Source organism: Aptenodytes patagonicus, chromosome 6 (assembly GCF_965638725.1).
Source record: "Aptenodytes patagonicus chromosome 6, bAptPat1.pri.cur, whole genome shotgun sequence".
NCBI lineage: Eukaryota > Metazoa > Chordata > Aves > Sphenisciformes > Spheniscidae > Aptenodytes > Aptenodytes patagonicus.
In genome coordinates, this window is record NC_134954.1 from 48137918 (window position 1) to 48158444 (window position 20527).

At 37.2% G+C, this 20527-nt stretch overlaps 1 protein-coding gene across 10 annotated transcripts in view; it reads left to right on the top strand.

The window, feature by feature from the left end:
- PDE1A (phosphodiesterase 1A) overlaps positions 1–20527 on the top strand; it is a 187769-nt gene that overhangs the window by 129941 nt on the left and 37301 nt on the right. For all 10 annotated transcript variants that reach the window (XM_076342474.1, XM_076342476.1, XM_076342473.1 and 7 more), the window contains 6 exons: positions 9061–9243; positions 9705–9771; positions 10748–10864; positions 12291–12431; positions 17143–17243; positions 19835–19960. In XM_076342474.1, coding sequence (XP_076198589.1) covers positions 9061–9243; positions 9705–9771; positions 10748–10864; positions 12291–12431; positions 17143–17243; positions 19835–19960 — 735 coding nt within the window. The remainder of the gene's footprint in view (positions 1–9060; positions 9244–9704; positions 9772–10747; positions 10865–12290; positions 12432–17142; positions 17244–19834; positions 19961–20527) is intronic.

A 20527-nucleotide genomic window follows, 5' to 3' on the forward strand; every position in this document is an offset into this window, starting at 1 on the left:
GGTATTTCAATGATATTATAATGGTAAACACAGTCCTTCTTGAGAAAAAGCTCTTATTTAAAAAAAAGTACACAGTCTGATATGTATAATGTTAGCTGTAAAGGAGGTCATTAAACCCAAACTTTGTGACTGCTGTTGTAATAAATACCTTGGACCATATTGAATTTCCAGTGCACTACTCCAGTAATGCACCAAATATTTCTGTGGTTTCTGGACTTAAAGCAAGGACAAACATATCTTCAAATTGTGGGCAAAGAGGAAATAGTTTAAACTGTGATCGTGTCACTTGTAAGAGAAAGAGTTCCATCGTTTCATCTCACCCAACGTCCGTGTGACCTTAAAGTGCGCCACAGAAGTACTTGTGATAGGAACCTGCATGTGTATATCTTTGTCTCGTGGAGTCTAAGGAAGAAGAAAGGAGCAAATGCTTGACTAAATGCTGGTGCTCACAGAGCTGTGTGTCCTGGAAGTGTGAATGGAGCTTAGCAACAGCCCGACAACTAAATGAAATTCTCCTGTTTCCAGGAGATCCTGAGGTGAGGAACGGTCAGTGTAGCCTGTTCCTGGGCAGCTTTCAGTATGCAGTTTTGGTTATGTTTGCAAGCTGGAGAAGGCTGTTCCCTGGTATTTTCAAGTTTTTCAGTACTGCAACAGAACCCGAGTCCATGGCAGCCGCTCCATCTTAGGCTAGTAATTAATATCTCAAAAAATAATGAACTGGGATACTTACTTGATACCCCTGTGCTTTCTTTCACTCTCTTCTAGCCATCAATATAGGTTTAACGGCTTGTCTGTGTTTTAAATGAGAATGAAAGTCAGTGAAGGCTCCATCTTTTATGTTTCTTGTATTATTTCATTTTCACAAGTCATATTTTAGTATCTGTGTTGCAAGGCTCTAAGCTAGCGCTACATCAGCTGCTGCTGAGCATCTCACAGCAGGAGTCTGTTGCTTGACATTACAGGAGCATTTGCATTCCGTTCCCACCCAGCACGTAGCACAGAACATCCAGCTGACTTTGTGAACCGCGTAGTTTCACTGCCTCTCAGGCTCTGGTTGTGGAAGAAATTGTGCAAATTCAGACACCGTTACCCACTCAGGGTAACAGGCAGAGATGGCCACACCGGCAAATCTCTTTGCAGGTGCAAGGGTTGAGAAGGTTAAATTCTCTTACATCAAAAAGATGTAGATATTTGTTAAAATTTTTAAAAGCATATGTTCCCAATCTCTCTACCTGAAAAGACAGATTGATTTGTTCATTTGTACATGAAGGCAACTAAGTGTTTCATTCACAGAACAGTGGGCATTCGGTCAATGATGTGATTTATTTTGAAGTATATAGACAATATTTCTCCTCAAAATTAGCTTTTTTGAAAAAATCTGGGAATATTAAAGAAAATAATCTGCCTAATGATACATGGATAAAACACGTGGAATGGGATGCCCTATCTGGTAATTATTTGCCAGATGAAAAATATGGTCTATATGATTCCTCTCTGAGCTGACTTAGTTGAGGAGAGATTGGTAGTGGCAATTACTTAAGCATGAAGTTAAATCATAATCTTGAATATTCAGTCAAGTTTGCTATGAGTGTGTATTGCTGTCCTCCATAGCCAACCCACGGTTAAATGTACTTTGCCTGAAGTTGTTTTGTCAGCAACAAATGTACCAGTTGAAGAAAATCATTCAGTTCATCCATTAAGGGAATCTACAAATGATACTTCTGTAAAAGCTGCTACTGAGAAAAAGCGTAATGTGTTGAGATTAATTCAGTATATTCCACGCTTACGAAAGCTTAAAATAAGCCTTTAAAATCTTTTGTACTAAGCCAAACGTTTTTTTCTGAGAGGGAAGCTTACAACAGCATCAAAGTTATATAAAAAAAAATACACTTAAAATCACTGAAAATCTGTTAAATTCTGACTAAAACTCTTCAGTCAGTTAGGATATTTAATAAATGTCCTGCATCCCTTTTCCGAAGTTATTGAATTTTTTTCTATCTCAAAGTTATTGCTGTTAATTTATGAGTCATGCCCTGAGATAGTCCCTGCCCTTTCCACAATACCACATTAAAGCAATTGAATGAAGAAAAGGAAAATAGATTAGCTCGCAGCTGTACTCCTGAAAAATGATGGTTTTTAATCATGAATATCCTGACCTGAATCTTAGGATTGTTGATGGCCTTTGGTATGTATGTCTGTATTTCTGAATAAGCAGTACGTATCAACAAGTGAATGTTTCCAGTAACAATGGTCCTTACTGCATTACCTATCTGCTGTTGTAATTGTATTTCATCCAGAGTCTTTGCCATTTATTGTAGTTAATTGGTAGTTCTTAACATGAAGACAATTCTTCTGAGAATGTGCTAAATTTTAAGAGCACAACATGTTGGTAAATTCATCATTTCCTTTAGAAAGACCCTATGTGCTAAAAATGCACCTCAATCATTTCTGCAATTTGTTTATCCTCAGTGGGAGTCAAGAGGATCTTTTAGTGGATGTTAGTGGAAACTGTAGTGGGCTATAGAGGATGTAAATATTGATTGAATATATTGATTCATGCTCATTCAGGAAGATAGTGAGACACTAGAACACAAATCACTGATAAAAATGTGAATTGGCTATTTGGACTATAAATTCTTTGCCAGGACTTTGATTAATTCACTGTTAAGGGGTTGATCGTTAGCTTGATTAATTCACTAAACAGTAAAGAGCTAATGCCTCCTTCTCAATCCCTCCTCTGGAAATCTTTCACCATCTCTGTTAGGCAGCATAACTGATCAGCACTGATGGATTTTTTTTTTTCCCCATAGCCATTATCTAATTTTTTTTTTTTCATTTTCTTTTCTTTCTTCTCCTCCATAGTACATCTGATATATTCCTAAGGGAAAAGGAGTATTCTTCTGACTAGTACATTACTATATTTAAAATTCTGATTAAATGAAGAGAGAGCTAGAAATTATCACTACTTGAATTTTGAAAAATTATTCTTGGCAAAAAACACAGTACTGTGACAAGATGATCATGTTATTAGTTACTAGATTGCAATATTAATTGATTGCTAAGCTGAAATGCCATGGGCCATATCTTACTTATTCCCACAACTGTCAATGGGAGTTCCACTCATGGAATGAATAGAATTAAATAACCCAAGCCTCCCCCTCTCCTTCCCACGCATATCTCTTCCTCATATTGCATCTACTTAATAGGCTAATGATATAAGAGCAAAATAAGTGTATATAACCCTGAAATTCTGTGACTTTGTGTTGGAAAAAAAAGTACTTTCCATGGCACATTGTGTTAGAGCTTTTTTGTTTTGTTTATTAGCATTTTTAGGTGTTGCTTAGCTTTAGGGAAGAAAAAATTAAAGTGTGTACCTTGGTATATTAACATTTGATTAATTCAACTAGGATATTGGAGTTCATGCCTTCCAGTTGAATGGGATTGATCTCAGCAGAGTTTTACTTTAAGGCTGACTTTGTGGAACAACTATGTAGCTTTAAAATAGAAAGTAAATGCTTGCCATCGTCTGATCTTCAGTGTGGTTGATTTGGAGGATGAGGCTATGGATCTTGCAATCACTCCACTCCAAATATTTTCTAAGCCAGAGGTTCTAGTCTTGTGTTTGACAGCTATGGTCACTTGTTATTTCGCTCATTACTTTATCCAATGGCATTTTTGAACCTATGTGAAAGTTTACATATTGCAAAATGTTGCAAAATTATATTACAATTTGCAAATTACATTTTACAATTTACAATTACAAATTATGTTGCAAAATCTTGCAAAAATCCCTGTAATATTTGGTAGGAAGTTCAGTGGTTTAACTATGTTTGTCTTTGTTTTGACCATGTCTTCTGATACTATTTCACCTTTCCCCCTTTTTTTTTTTTTTTTAATTTAAAGGCATATTGAATAATCACCTATAATAATAATTTGCCTGTTCACCTGTGATTCATAAAGTGGCAAGTTGGAGCAAAAAGTCTACATAATAGTAGAATTACAGAATGCAGAATTTATAAATATACTTTGCATTTATCTGGGAAATAACAACTTTCATTAGGCAAAAACCAAACACCAAAAACTTCTGATTGATACGCTGATTTTACTGAAGCTTTTGAAAATTGTCAGTTCTAAGTAGATATAAATTGAAATAGCAGTAATATAAACACTCAGGAATAAAAATGTTCTGAATATACACTTTGGACTGTTGTTTTTTCCCAGTAATTATAAACAATGTTGTATTGTAGAATTTATTCAAAGAAATAACCAGTAAGTTTGCAGACGACACCAAGTTGGGTGGGAGCGTTGATCTGCTCGAAGGTAGGAAGGCTCTGCAGAGGGACCTGGACAGGCTGGATCGATGGGCCCAGGCCAACTGTATGAGGTTCAACAAGGACAAGTGCCGGGTCCTGCACTTCGGCCACAACAACCCCATGCAGCGCTACAGGCTTGGGGAAGAGTGGCCGGAAAGCTGCCTGTCGGAAAAGGACCTGGGTGTATTGGTTGACAGCCGGCTGAACATGAGCCGGCAGTGTGCCCAGGCGGCCAAGAAGGCCAATGGCATCCTGGCCTGTATCAGAAATAGTGTGGCCAGCAGGAGTAGGGAAGTGATTGTGCCCCTGTACTCGGCCCTGGTGAGGCCGCACTTCGAATACTGTGTTCCGTTTTGGGCCCCTCACTACAAGAAGGACGTCGAGGTGCTGGAGCATGTCCAGAGAAGGGCAACGAAGCTGGTGAAGGGTCTGGAGAACAAGTCTTATGAGGAGCGGCTGAGGGAACTGGGGCTGTTTAGCCTGGAGAAAAGGAGGCTGAGGGGAGACCTCATCGTGCTCTACAACTACCTGAAAGGAGGTTGTAGCGAGGTGGGTGTCGGTCTCTTCTCCCAAGTAACAAGTGATAGGACGAGAGCAAATGGCCTCAAGTTGTGCCAGGGGAGGTTTAGATTGGACATGAGGAAAAATATCTTTACTGAAAGAGTGGTTAAACATTGGAACCGGCTGCCCAGGGAAGTGGTTGAGTCACCATCCCTGGAAGTATTTAAAAGACGTGTAGATGAGGCGCTTAGGGACATGGTTTAGTGGGCATGGTGGTGTTGGGTCGATGGTTGGACTCGATGATCTTAGACGTCTTTTCCAACCTTAATGATTCTATGATTCTATGATTCTGAATGATGATGTTATAATGCTCAGTGATTGCATCAGAGTGACGTTATAATATGTCTGCTCAAAGTCAACCTTTGTTGCGGTTAAGTTCTGAGCAACAAGTAGTAACAGCAAGAAGGACAGGCACGTAGGGGCTCTGTGATTTACTTGATGCATTCACTGCAGTGATGTACATCAGTGGACTAGGGGCCAGCAAACAAGCTGCAAAACAGTTTGACATAAAAAGAACAAGATCTGTGTGAAAAAATATGGTGGTGGCCAATCAAAAACTGGTTCTTGTTGGATGAAAAAGAAAAGTTCAGCTATTTTTGTAATCTAAGTGCTGAAGTACTGTTAGTACTTCTGGTTAATGTGTACAAGTTCTGATACTTCTGCTGAAGATTCTTTTTGTTACATTTAGTAAAATTTATATATACATGTGTGCATTTTGTAAATAGGTAAATTTACTGATAAAAACAATTTGATGTTTTTATGTCTCAACATACAAATTTGCTTTATTTGGGTTATTTTAAAGAAGTGTTTTCACAATCAGCAAGTAGAAGGTGAACAATTCAATGTATTTCACAGAATCCACAATATTGTGTATGTATACATATATATGCACACCCATGGAAATATAATGGAAATACTATATTTTATAATCAGTGTATAAATAGATTAATAAAAGTTGACAAAAGTTACAAACTATGCAATGAGTTGAATATTGGATTCTAAGAATTTGTGATAATTAAGTATAGTTTGTATGGTGCAATATATAGCCTAATTTATTTCCCTTCCTAAATAAAATTACCATCAAATTATATATCCGTCTAACCATCCATTTATTCAGACTTGTAGATCCATATATGAGCCCTGTCCCTGTAATTACAGAAGAATGGCAGTCATTAGTGAATTTTTTCAAAGGCCATTTCTAGCAATGCATATGCCATGAGTAATTTTCCCCAATATAAATTTTATTCTTCAAAAGGTCGGGAAAGTGTAGAAAATAGACAGTTATGAGATGAATAACTAGCTGTTCTTTCCTCTCCTTAAATGTTGGTTCAGTTAGGCTTCTGAAAGAAACTAATTCTTTTTGAGAAGTTACTGAGGTTATGTGTTGAGGGATCTGTAAGAACTTGTACTTACAAAGGATTGTGCTTACAATGTAATTCTGTGTTGCAGTTGCTTTCCTAGTTATTTAAGTAGGAACCAGAGAGATTGAAACTCTCTCCCCCATAGCACATTGTTCAGTCACCTCTCCTCAGAGAGCAGTGGTCTCATGAAAATTACTGATTAAATAAACATTTTTTTCAAATACTGTTTTCTCTGTTCTGTCTTCATAAAGTAACTCCTATTACTATCATTTACAGACTGAATAGTCCTCCTATTTTACAGATGAATGGTTAAAAAGATTAGAGAAACTGCAATGTGTCTTGCTAGCCTTCATTTGTACTCCAGCGGCTCTCATCTGCAGAGCTCAGGACTTGGTCCCAAATTCAGATCTGCATCAGACTATAGCAAACTGGTGTTGAGCTCTGCTTCATGCTGCACAGGTGATGTGGAATATCCCTGCTGCGTGCTCTGAGGCAGCCTGATGCCCATGGTCCTTTTATCGCTGGAATAATTTCATCTCATTTGAGTAACAGTTGGAATAGTTACAAAAATATGTTTTAGGGATTATAAGGTTTATTCCTGATTATACTACAAATACATCAAATGTCAAATATTCCACAGAAATATAAATGTACTGCTCTCTCTAGGGATATTTAGTAACAGTGTTAGACTAGTAGGGATTTAAGTGGACTATAACATAATTTTTAATTTAGGGAATAAAATCAATTTATAGCCTTTGATGACCTATGGTCAGTCTCAGCCTTGGTTCAGTTTTGCAAGATAATTTGCCTAAATCCTTTCCCCTACACAAGTCCCGCTCCTCCAAAATAAATTACTGACTTTGGGCTTGTGTCCCACTGTCAGAAAATCTCATAATTATTGTCCATTCTGCTCCTCTTGCACTCTGTGTTAAAGAGCCTTCCTAGTCTGATAATTCTGTGTCCCTAAAACCAGGAGCATTCCTGCTGTTCTTTCAGTTAACAGTGTTGTTGTTGGGGGTATTTTATGGATTTTTTTTTTTTTTTAAACCCCAGTTGAAAAGTCTCACAAAATATGCTGCCAGCCATATAAGCTGCTGAAACTGAGAACAGGGCAGATGAGCACAAATATACTACGCTCACTGTTCACAAATAATTTATATAACACTTCTGGCTTCATGCTTCCTACTAGGCATCTTCCTATAATCCTTCAGATAGTATTAGGTTTACATGTGGATTCCTTTGAACTATACTGGATTCAGGCTTTTCTTCATCAAACATGTTGCTGCTCCATTCCTCTATATGCCAGAGCAGACCTGGATTAGGCAAGGTTTTGAAAATGTTGAAGGAGAGAAACAGAGAAAGCGAAACGTGTGAAAGAGCCACTGAATAAATATGAGGAGAGAGTGCACAAATAAGGTGAAGAATCAACACTTATGCTAAGAGCAGAAAGGAAAAACAGTGGCAGAGGTGACAACATGAAAATGGAAAAGGAATTGATAATTTTCCTCTCCCAAATACCCATCTGCAAATGCTGTTAGCTGAATTCCCACCAAATATATTTCCCAGGAATCCTGTTCACTCAGAAGAAGAGCGCCAAGTTTTAACTTGACAAGCAGATTGTCTGATAAGATAATCACACTCAAAAACACTTTGTCCATCATTGCTTTGTGTCCGATTCACACAAACTAGTGCGGTTTCAGAAAGACATCACCAGAGAAATAGATCTATGTAACCAAATAATGCTTGCAATTCAATTGGTACCACTTTTAATAAACCATTTTAAAAGGGTGGCATGCTTTACATATGTTCAGGTCATCCTAACTCTGGGGTTTCTTGCATAATTGCATGAAGGAAAACTTGTTATCTGACTAAATAAGGGATTTGGTTCTTGGAAAACCCCAGCAGGCTGAGTGATACAGGCAAATAACAGCAAGAAAAAGGTTGTGTTCCTACATCTGGTAGGTTTATAGAAGCGTAGAATTGAATGTAAGTGTTGAGTCTGTTTTAAGAGAATATTTAATTACATGTTTCTTGCAAATAAACTGATGTCCTCCAATTCAGTTCTGTTGAAGTAAAGTTTCTTTTTAATACTTTTTCTATTTTGCAGGAGGTGCACATAGCTTTTCTAACTTTTTGAACAACTGAGAACTGTGAAAGCTGGCTTGTAATCCAATCTTGTATAATATCTTTACTGCTATGATTTTGTTACCCTGCCTTCAATGGGAATACAGATCTCCACGCAGAAGGAATTAATTCCCTTTAATACTTTTATTGCATTGGAATAATATGATGAACACGTATATGGGGTGTTCATCGACATGCATTCTCCATAGCATTGCTATGTAATACAATTTACTTTGCATGTAAGTATCAAAATATTTTTTGTACCATTTTGGAGGACAGATCAGATGGGCCACTGGTGTTCTCAGTTATAGCAGCAACCCCTCTTTCTATAGGTGCTCGCGTCAGCCGCTGTTTTAGACCTCTCCTCAGGATTTTATAACTCACTGATTACACTTCAATCCACCAAAGCTGTGACATCTTTGTAGAAAAATCTTCACTTGCCTTTACTTGAATATCTTCCAGTTGAGTATCTTTTGCGTTCTGGAACATGAGCAGGGGGAGAGAGGGAAGATACCTGCTGTGCCCAGCTTCCTGGTGGCCTCGGTACGTCTACCAGAGAAGACATTTAGCGATTTCCTGAATCAATTCTACAGACGACCTCCACTCCTGTTAAATTAAGTTTTGTTAGCTGTTCACCTGTCCATACTCCTTTTGCTTCAGTCTGCCATCTTCTTGGTTACCTGTTATTAATTCTTTTGTAGGAAGCTTTTGGACACTGAGGATGAGCTCTCTGACATCCAGTCGGATTCGGTCCCGCTGGAAGTGCGGGACTGGTTAGCTTCTACATTCACGAGGGAAATGGGAATAGTGAAGAGGAGACCTGAAGAAAAGCCCAAATTCCGAAGCATTGTGCATGCGGTACAGGCTGGGATTTTTGTAGAAAGGTGAGAGCTTTGTTTTCTTATTATAGCAAGTACTGCATTTAACCACAGCATCTGTCGTTGAAGATCCCTTAAGTGGTGGGATGAACCTGAAGCAAATCTTTGAGCCAGGATTTAGGTTTCAATTTCTGCAATCTCTGTATTTTTCTATACAGAAATTCCAATGAAACCTCTAAATTTGTAATGAAATTTCCTGGACTTTGGAAAATTCTGGGAATGAACTTTATAGCTTGGAAACTTCTATACGACAATGTACCAAAGACTGCACTAACATAAGAGGGTGATACACCAGCAGAGGAGCTTTTCTCATAAGTTCATAAAAAGACTTATGTCATCGTTGTTATCAGACCCTTAAATAGCTTAGTATTATTTCACAAACTGTGAAAGATGAATTAAAAAAAGAGAAATCGTTCCAGTACTTTTTAAAGGAATACTATTACTTAATATTTTATTTGTTCTTTCAGGATGTACCGACGAACTTCTAGCATGGTTGGTTTGGCTTACCCAGCAGAAGTGATACTAACATTTAAGGTGAAATAAGTTTAATCATTGTGGAATTTGAATGTATTTGTACTTACGTTTAGTGACTTTTGGAGTAAAATGAATATATTTTTCTGCTGAACATACGCTAGCCATATTTATTACTACAGAACTGAGTACACAGAACAGAGAAGTTAATGGTTAAAAATTCACAAATAGCATATGATTCTGTTTATTCTTTCACTGATTAGTTGTGATTTCATTTAGATGTTATCAGAGCAATAGGATGAAATTTGTATAGAATTTTTTATAGAAATGTGAGACATGGTTTTATCAGCTCCCAGTGGTATGGTAACCAGTGTCTCAGACAGCAGAATTTGTTTCCTTTTTAGGAAAGAAAAAGGAGAAGTAGTATTGGGATAGAGCTAACAAAAGAAGCTGCAGCTTATGGAACAAGTACAATATTTGCTGTGAATTTAAGGCGTTACTGTAGTTTACCCAAAAGGTGTTCTTTTATAGTAGTAAAGTTCCTATGGCTATGTAAGCAACTAAAAATGGTATTTCTTGAGAATGTAGTGCCTCACCTTTTCCCCTGAAAGTCAAGCACTGTTATATTATTCTCAAATTGGTATATGGCTAACGTGTTAATGACATTGCATAATAGCCTGTTTAAAGCATGGGTATTCACATTAGCTCCGTGCGGTTCTATAGACAATTTATAAGCAGAAAGTTAAATTTGAAAGATTAAGGCCTTTGATTTGAAGCATACGAAGTTGCGTAGGTCATTAACTTTGCAGCTGATGCGAGTATTTTATTAATAACTGGCACAACTATTTTCATCACTAATATTGAAATAGTCATTAATGTGTTATCTACAGTAGAGTTTGAAAGAGTTGGACAATAAAAAACCACCAAACTCTCCCCTTTCCCTCCAAACCCCCCCAAAATATATTTTCCAGTGATTAACTGGAAACCTACTTAAATAGATGGAAACTTTATGTTCTTTTTCTTTTTTCCTCATCTACAGGATGTTGATAAATGGTCTTTTGACGTATTTGCCCTAAATGAAGCAAGTGGAGAGCACAGTCTGAAATTTATGATGTATGAGCTGTTTACCCGATATGACCTTTTGAGCCGTTTCAAGGTCAGAAACTAGCCACAAATAAAAATATGTATGCAAAAATAAGTATGTCAAATTTAAAATACAAGAAAGCTAGGATATGTTTGAAATGGTATTTTATTGTACAATGCAGTGAATTTCAAAGAATATGGCAAATTGAACATTGTAATATGCCAATAGTTCTACCAAATGGAACTTCACCTAGAGCATGCAAATTTTTCTGCAACCCAAAAAATGGAAAGCTATGTACAGCCATGTCAAGTCAGTTTGGGATGGGATGTTGCTAATGAGCAGCTAAATGCTGTAAGCATTGAATAGACAGATTATGTATACAGCCTATTCACTCAGCAGTACTGAATCGGTGTCCCAGCTTCATGGAACAAAGATTACTAATAAGGCAGAAAACTGCAGTTAATCCTAAGTACTTTTTCATGGTCTAGATCACAGTATGTTGCCCAACACTGCGCAGGGGTTTCAGCTGAACCTTCCTCTCCTAACCAACTTGGGGCATATATAAAAAGAAGGCTGCTTTTCCGTGGTGTTTGCAGGGTGTTGCAACACAATATGGAGTACTTATAACTGACTTTGAAAGGCTGAGGTAAAAAAACGGATCAAAGTGCCAAATTTATCATTATAATAGTACTGAATGAAAGTTTCATTACAGTTTCAAAATCTCTCCACTGCAAAACACCATGCTTCATTTGAAGAGGCTGCCTCACCCTGAAGTTGGTTTGAGTATTTTAATTTTAACTGATAACCCAGACTGAGCTTTTCCCATCAAGTTTTTCCCTTCAAGCTCTGGGTGCCTGAAGTCAGAACCACACCAGGGCTACCATTAGCAACACAGTCAGAAAGTACACAATGTTACTGGCTCAGTGGGCTTAAGCCCATTCTCAGTCCCACTGTTTACCTTGCAGAGCTTTAAAATAAAGAAAAAAATCTTAAGGAAAATGTCATTTCATTATATGGGGAAAAAAAGGGACTCGATAGTACCTGCACTTCATACATTGCCTGGAGGAAGAGAAGAAAGGGAAGGCAGACTATCAGATTCAAGGAAACCTTGTCTCAGACAAGGTAAAACTGGTGAAGAAAAATAATAATCCTATTGTTAGACTCCTATCTGTCATGTCTTTATTATCTGAGCAATCTATGCATTCCTGGTACAGACAGACAGACATGTCTTGAAAACTATTTGGTTGATAGCTCTGCAGTCTCCTGTACACTAACCACATGCTGTGCGTAGTGTATGTAGAGGGATATAACATCTACAAGAATTGGGTGAAGGCTTCCTGATGCATGTAAGATATTAGATCTTTACATTTTAAATTTTACTTTTGTTGTTTGTTAACTTAAGTCTACGGTATATTTATTTGTGGTTTATTTATTGCATGATTAACTTTGCAGCTGATGCAAGAAAAAAACATTTGTTTTAATTTTTGCTTCCCCCCAGATCCCTGTTCCCAATCTTATTTCATTTGCTGAAGCTCTTGAGGTTGGTTACAGCAAATACAAAAATCCGTATCACAATTTGATCCATGCAGCTGATGTTACTCAGACTGTGCATTACATAATGATTCACACTGGTATCATGGTAAGAAATACTGTGAAGTTCAATTTACTTCTTTTCTTAGACTCTGCTGTTTTGGATACATGTGTACGTTTGTCTTTTCTTAAGGAAAAACCTCCCTTGAAAATTGTGCAGAGATAGATTCAAAACTACCACTCAGGCTGTGAACTTTATGTCATTTTAATAGTTCTTCCAGGCTGGAACTCAACTGATGTGGAGGAAAAAAGAGAAGAAAATCCTCCTTAAATCTTTTTTGCTTTTCATTGCCTGGGCTTGGGCATTATATATCATACTAAAAAAAAATACATTTACAGGAGTGGGCAGGTGAGAATTTTTCACTTCCACATCAGAGCCTGGGAGGTGTGATCAGGCAAGGAAGCTTTAGTATCTGCTGAGGTCCTGGCCATTGAAAGATATACTGAATCAGTGCAGGCTTACTCAAATACTCTGCAGCTGCTTTTTCTTTTCATTTACAACCTTATTTAGGACTGCTCTTGCATACTGTATGTGCCTATAGTAGGCAAGAGATTGCATTTGCCTTGCACTATTGCAATATCCCAATATTTTTTAGTATTTGCTTTGGGAACTGAAGTGAGTCTGTGCAAACATTTTTACTCTAAACACTTACCTTTGATTTAATACCAGCAGTGGGAGGCTCCTCACTGTCAGTTTGCTAGACAAAAGTAAATACTGACTGAAAGAAAATGGACATTTCTGTCAATGGACTTTTGATGATTTGTCTTCACTATGAATGCATTTCTTTCAAAAAAAAAAAAAAGGTGGGAATTGATAGTGTCTGATTTCTGGTCTTAGGGCGGACTCTAAATGCTTGTGCTCCAATGTATACATAATAAATGATAGTCGCTGACTTATGTTAAGCCTTTTCTCACTGGAACCTTTGCCTTTGGCTTCAGGGGAGGAAAGAACAAGTACCTAGGCATTACAGGGTTTAATTCTACTGTTTGAAAGAAGTGTTTTGCTTCTAAGCATCAAGTTTTTAAAGCTACATTTTAACACAAGTACTACTTGCAGAGTGAAGCCTGGAATCTTCAGCAGCCAAGATTCCTTTTCTCATTGAGAGGTTTTCTTGAGAAAGGACTTCCATACTAGACTGAAGAATAGTCTAGACAGCTCTTACCAAGATCACTCCGAACCAAAGTTGTTGTATAAGAAGTTTACCTATCAAAATAGTATTTTAATAAAAGAAAAAGCTTGAAGAGATTAGATCATGGTTCCTATCCTACCCTTGTCTTCTACTGTAAGATCAACTGCAAGCATTAAGTGATGTGAGACATGTCTTTGTTGCAGGTATACATCTGGATCAACAACTTAACAGGGAGGAAAATCCCTCTGTTGTATCATACATCATAAACATCTCTTTGGCCCGTTGTAACTGTGCCCCTCCACCCTTCAAAAAAGACAGTAGCATCCGTATTTTCTGTGTGATGGCAGGACAAGGTTCCAACTTCCAGAGCTATCCTAGTCAATTTGGGATGTTTAGCCATTGATCAAACAACTTTGCAACACACTTCGGGTATCTCTGAATACTGAATGAAGGAACCTGTTTTGTATTTGAATATCTGCTATTCCACTGGGTGCACACGAGAATGAGAAAGGCCTTTCCAACTCAAGTTTTACAATATCAGCATCTTAACCTTGTAACTGCACTTTGATGTGATTTGGACAACTATTTTCAGAAAAAGCTTAGACTTTATTCCTTTTACTTTGCTGTAAAACCTCATTAATGTTGCAATGCTGCTACAAAATATTCCTATAAAATTAGGCCAGGTTTTAAATATTCACATTTGAATTGCTGAATTATGATATTGGAAAGTTCTTGGAAAGATGTCTAACTAGGACAACACTTAGTCAAGAGTGCCTTCAAACAGATGTAGCTTGCCAAGAAGAAGGAACGTTTATAGAAATCAGCGTTTGAAAGGAGGCCTAGTGATTCTGCAGCTTGCAAAGTATTTCTGTCCCAAATGTCATTTGCAGTTTGAGAACGCATCAGTCTCATGCAAATGTTCTATTTAACTTGTTGGGTTTTTTTCCCTGTTGCCTTGTTAACCCTGCAGAACCTTACTCAATAACAATTTGAAGTTTGCTTCTGAAGTGAATAGTTTTCAGAATATGTCCATTGTAATGCCTCTTTTAACTCTGCTGTATCTTCTAACAAATACCTGGGTTGAAGTCAATTTGATGCAATTCTATATCAAATTCCTGTGTGTTTTTCTCAGACTGGCACACGATTTGAAGTTCTTGTGTTTTCATTGTATCTTAAGGAACTGATACTGACTCCCAGTCTTGCAAAGAATTGCTGTCTTCCCTGTTCACTTCTGAAAGATATACTGAAACAAATGTTTCAAAAAGCTGGGTTTTAGAAAATCCTTTTCACGATTCCTGTTGTTGATACATTTTGTATCTTTTATAGGCACCTGGAAAACAGCCATACTTCAGCATTTGCCAAAAAAATTGGCTGGTCAGAGTTTATGCTTCTCCACAAGCCTTTAGAGAGATTCCAGTGAGGAATAACACATATGCAGAGTTGCACTTAAAGAAATAAAATGATCATTGTATTTTCCAAAAGTTACTGTCTATTTTAAGAAACAAGATCCAGCCACCTCAGATCAATGTGTTAGAAAGTTAGATATCACAGATGGCACACAATCTATTAACCTGCCCAAGAGATTAAATCCCAGATGATACGACTGAAATATATAACTCAAGCTTGCATTTATGAAGTGTTCATCTTTATAAAGATTTAAGAATCCAAGTCCCAGGGAATACATCTTGTAAAGAACTTTTGAGTCATCGATCATCTTCCCACCATCCCTTTTCTCCTCCCACATACCTGTATTGCTCAAACTAAAGGAAAAAATGTCTTTACTGTCAATAAGTGCATTGTGAGACTCCCTTTCTTACTCATTTTTAATCCATCATTGTTTAAGAAAATAGTTTGAACCAGAGCTCATGAAAAGATGAAATGTATCTGTTTACTTATAAGCAATTTATGATACTGGAAACATCTCTCAATAGAAGAGATCTTTTCCAATAGGTGTTACACCTGCATGGTATAGTATCTTCCAGGAGGGAAGCAGGTTCCAGCCCTTTGCAGTCTTGCAGACCTCCAGATACCTGCTTTTCCTCTCCCTTTGAGAAAAACACTTGTTAACTCTCTCTCTAAGAGCTTTCTCCTGCTCCCTTAGAAATCCTTTAGGTAAAGTAGTTCTTTGATTCTCTGATTTGAATACTGATCTGAATTTTGACTGTTCGGCTACAGTCTCTAGAATACTTGCTCTTATATAGTACAGTATGAAGTTTCTGTGTAGCCCATAGGTATTGTTTGTAAGGAATGCTTTTCTACTTAAAAATGCATTGTCTAGCAACTCGTTTGGTTACTAAAAAAGATGATCTTTGAAAAGGTCTTAAAGAAAAAATTTATGTTTAGCTTTAGTTCCTAGTAATTTCTGGGTTTCTATTCTATCTGGTGTGCTGAAAACATTGTGAGAGCCAGGACCGGTCATGGCCTGGTTTCTTGTGACACACAATACGATGAAGGTCATCGTTTCCATTTTTAGAACTGCTTACAGTACATTCTCATTCCTCTGTTGTGACCTTTTTTAATCTATACTGCTTCACCAACAGCCAGTACTTGTTGTTCCTCAGCAGTCTTATTTTGTCACTGCATGACCTATTTCATTATTCTCGCATTACTTATGAATCTTGACTCTTTCCTTTCTTCTTCCTTGAAAGAAGTACTACTATTGGCAGTTTATACTACTTCTGACAGCTTATACATCTTATATCCATTCATACACATGTATGTGCATATATGGGTGCATAAGGATGAGATCATTCTTTGATCCTTTAGTACAGAAGCTTAAAAAAATCTGAAATATGTGTGGAAATGCTTGACTGGCATTCGACTTAATCAGTCCTATGACTGTGGGGGTTAATGATCATATGACTTTCTGCCCCCATTTTTAGATGGAGAAAATTTTCTCCTCAAGGATGATTTATCATTCAAGAAATAGAACTTGAAAGATAAAATAACAGAGGTTATTTTACAAACCGAGCGATACAGAACAGCCTCAGTTAGCAAGAGGTATAAAAGTGCACAAACTCTAGGGTCCGCATTATTTTGTATACATGACCTGTATTACCTTTTGTTCTGTGTAACTGTATACTAGCCTTATGCACCCTTTTTTGCACTAGTACAAAGTATGATAAAATTTAGAACAGAGAAATCTCCCGTGGGCCTAATTTTAGTACTATGTACACTGGTAAAATATAGTTAATGCTGGTGTTGTACCTAGAATTTATTATGAACTGTATATATTGTTCACTAAAAGACAAATTATAACCTTAACTTCATGTCAAGTTTTTAGATGAATGTACCATAATTTGGCAAGTTGGGCTAGCAGATTAGATACGTCCTACTCAAAACAGCTACAAAGTATACCATGTAATTATCTTAATAACTTATATTTTCGGCTGCCAGTATTTACTTTGCTAGTGACCATAAGGACATTAACTTGGTCTTACAGAAATCATAATAAGTACAAGGAGTTATTTTACTGTATAATACTGAAGTGTTACGGATATATAGTTACCTAAGACAAGAATAAAGTTTACTTAAGTTGAAGGTAATGCAAAACATGTCCAGTACTGTAGTGTTTAATCTGAATTAGGCTGCTATAGAAAATATGACTAAGATTTGGTTTTCGTTTACCAGCACTGGCTCACAGAACTGGAAATTTTAGCAATGATCTTTGCAGCTGCCGTCCATGATTATGAACATACTGGGACCACAAACAATTTTCATATTCAGACAAGGTAAGCAAAGTGGTCTCTTAACTGTCATCTCTGGAGTTTGCTGTTCATTGGTCTGAACTGTTTCATACTTATTACTGATACAGCCAGGAAGTAGCCAGGTCATTCCTGATTTTACAGATTGCTTCCTTGACCTCTGTACGGTTAATGGGTCTGCTCACATGAACAAAGACACTGTGGAAAAGTAAGGAGTTAGCTCCATAGTGCTTGAAATCATTACATTTTGGAGTTGATATGTCAAGAGCGATTTCAAAAAGATTCAGAACACAGACTTGAAAACCCCTCACCCCTCTATCTGCTCACATAAATTCTGATACTTTTGACTCAAAAATTTCTTCCATAGTGTCCCCAGAGAAATACCACTTTACTTTCAGCAACGTGTCTGCACTTACTTCAGGTGCTACATTTTGTTTCAAGTTGTGTATTAAACTTACAGGGTCCTAGTATAGAGGGACCTATAGTATACTGTCCTTCAAGTACAGCTTTAGAAATACCTACCACAAGTCCTCTCCTAGCATGTTTTGACAGCATCTGCAGTAGTGACAAAAAAGAAATCTAGAAAGAAATCCAGTTTGACAGTCAGGCTAACTGTATTCTCATGCAGGTGCAGCATGTCATCCTAGCCTCTGGTCCAGAACAGCAGCATATACCCCTCTCCCTTAAAATATTTTCAAAGGAAAATCACTGACCAATCCGTTACTGGGTGATAAATGGTAGACCTGATACTTAGCCTAGGACAAAGCATCTTATTGCTCTCTCACACTACGCTATACTTTGTTTTTAGTATCCTCAGTTGAGGAGTCTGCTTTACCTGCTCTTGAAAAAACAATTTCAGCAAAGCACTGTCATATTCTAACAAAACAGCTCTGTGCTAGGAATATTACTACTTTGAACAGAAGCATCCTCGCACCCAAATATATGGATAAAGAGCCCAATGGTTACATTTAAATTAAATCCGTAACATGCTTGTACCCCGAGATGTGCCCTTCAGTAATGAACAAATTCTAGATCTGCAGCTGAAATAAGGACATAATTCTTCTCTCCCTCAGCATAGTCTAGCTAAAAATAAACTTCAGTTTGTTGTTCCAAGTTTATATTACTTTTCTATTTTTGTCCTTAATACTTTGCTCTGAAGTATTGCAAAAGTGGAAAATGAATTAAGCTGTTAGCCTTTGAATGTTACTTGGGCATATTTGCAAACAGGTATTTGTTTTGTGATGGAGCTCATTCTTCCCTCATAGTGGAACTTGGCACTGATATGGCATCCCAGGGACATGATTCCAGGCTTCTTTTGCTTGAGAAAAGCTGATGAAATGGCTGTCACAGTCATAGCAAATCTTAGCACTGTTTAAAACTAGCCATAAGTAGCTATGTGGGTCAAAGGGTGCTTCATAAACATATGTGATTGGCAAATCACAGATTTTCCCATGATTTTAGTAGGATTATGGATGTAAACATATTAGGTAGGTTCATCATTATTTAGGTAGGTTATGGTTTGTTCCGTCTAAATAATGTTTCCAATCCTATTTTAATTTTTTAGATTCCTTGGTACCGTACCATACACGTGGGTGGTTACACTGAATATACACTATTGCTCAACAGAACAAGAGGTTGAATTTATCTTATTAATATCATAGTAAGCTGTGCTGCTAAATCATCATACCTTTCTTCTAGTACAGACTTTGCAGTTGACCAAATTGAAATACTCAGGAATAGTTTTATCAAACAGAAGTGTAGCAGAGAGGGGAGACCTGAGGTTGCTTAGCAAGTCAGATCAGGTCTTGGGGAAACAAATTCCGCAAGAATTAATGAAGTTTGAAGCTAAGTATGATAAATCCATACCGCATCAAAATTTGTGAAAATCTATATATAATTTTGGTATTGTACGTTAGTCTTTAATTAAGAGGGAAAAGGTACTGTCGAGGGTGCTAACGTTATGGTAAGGGTCTGGCTTTAGGAAGCACTTGAATGCAATCAAATTTCAGCTTAGCATCTCTTCTATTCCTTTGTTATGAGGCTCAAGGTTTGGCTGTTTTTCTGACAAAAGATGGCATCTGTTTAAAATATATGAAATTGAAGTTTTTTAATATTTTATTATTTACAAGTCCTTCTGATTATGAGTGACGTGGGCCAAAGCACATGTCTCTCAGAACAGGGGTAGTAAATTCTTAATACCCATGCTATGTGTGGAGCCCCCTCTGTTGGTGAATGCGTTGAATTCTAAATGGTTGTATTGCCAAAGAGTACTCTTGAATAGCCCAATTAGAGCATTTCTGTTGCTCTACAATCCTATCTACAGTCAGAAAGCTCAAAGATGCCCTCACAAATTTTTGTCACAGTTGTATCATATAAATAAAACATCACACATTTAAAAATATGACTTTCCCACAAACAGTATATACAATGGTAGAATGATAATTTTTTATGCATTTAAGATGGAAACTTTGTCAGTATTTGATACAATAGGAACAAATAAACATAGTTCGATATATATATATAGTCAATAGTTCTCATAGAGAATACACAGTCCTGCCTTCCCCAGTGCCATCATCAGGATGCTATTGCAAATTCTGCCTTGTTTTTTTTAACACTAGGTCAGATGTTGCAATATTGTACAATGATCGTTCTGTTCTTGAAAATCATCATGTAAGTGCTGCTTATAGACTCATGCAAGAAGAAGAGATGAACATCCTGGCAAATTTAACCAAAGATGACTGGAGGTAAGACCTACTGTGACATTCAAACTTAATTCCAGTATTTAAAAATAATAAAAACCACGAGGCCTACCCTGTGGGGTCTGTTTTAAGAGTTCAAATTACAGGAAGAAACTTTGGCACTGGAAGGAGTAGTGGATATTTAGAGCTTAGGGAAGGCTGCTGTGGTGTAAAGAAGTACTGTTTGGGAGACTCCATATAATTTTTCAAGTGAAGTTGTGCATTTATGAGGCACAGTGTTGGACTGTGTGGACAGTGTCTCAGGTGAGATAGTTCTTCAGGAAAACCACAGTGCTACCCCACGTGAGCTAGGTTACCTTTGTCCAATGGTGGGTTAAAACCTCAGCGCAGAGTCACACTCTGCTGCCAGCTTGAGCACTACTACCTCTGGGATTTCTGCTGTGTAACATAGCATAGCATAGTCACGTCTTGGTTAAGCATTAAAAAATGAATTATCAGGAGAATCCAAAAATAATAAAGTAAAGGCCCAGAAGCACTACAGAAATCTCTTTTGTTTTCTTCTTCTTCTTAATTTTAGTGTAATTCCTGAAGAAAATTTGACCAGCTGCAAGA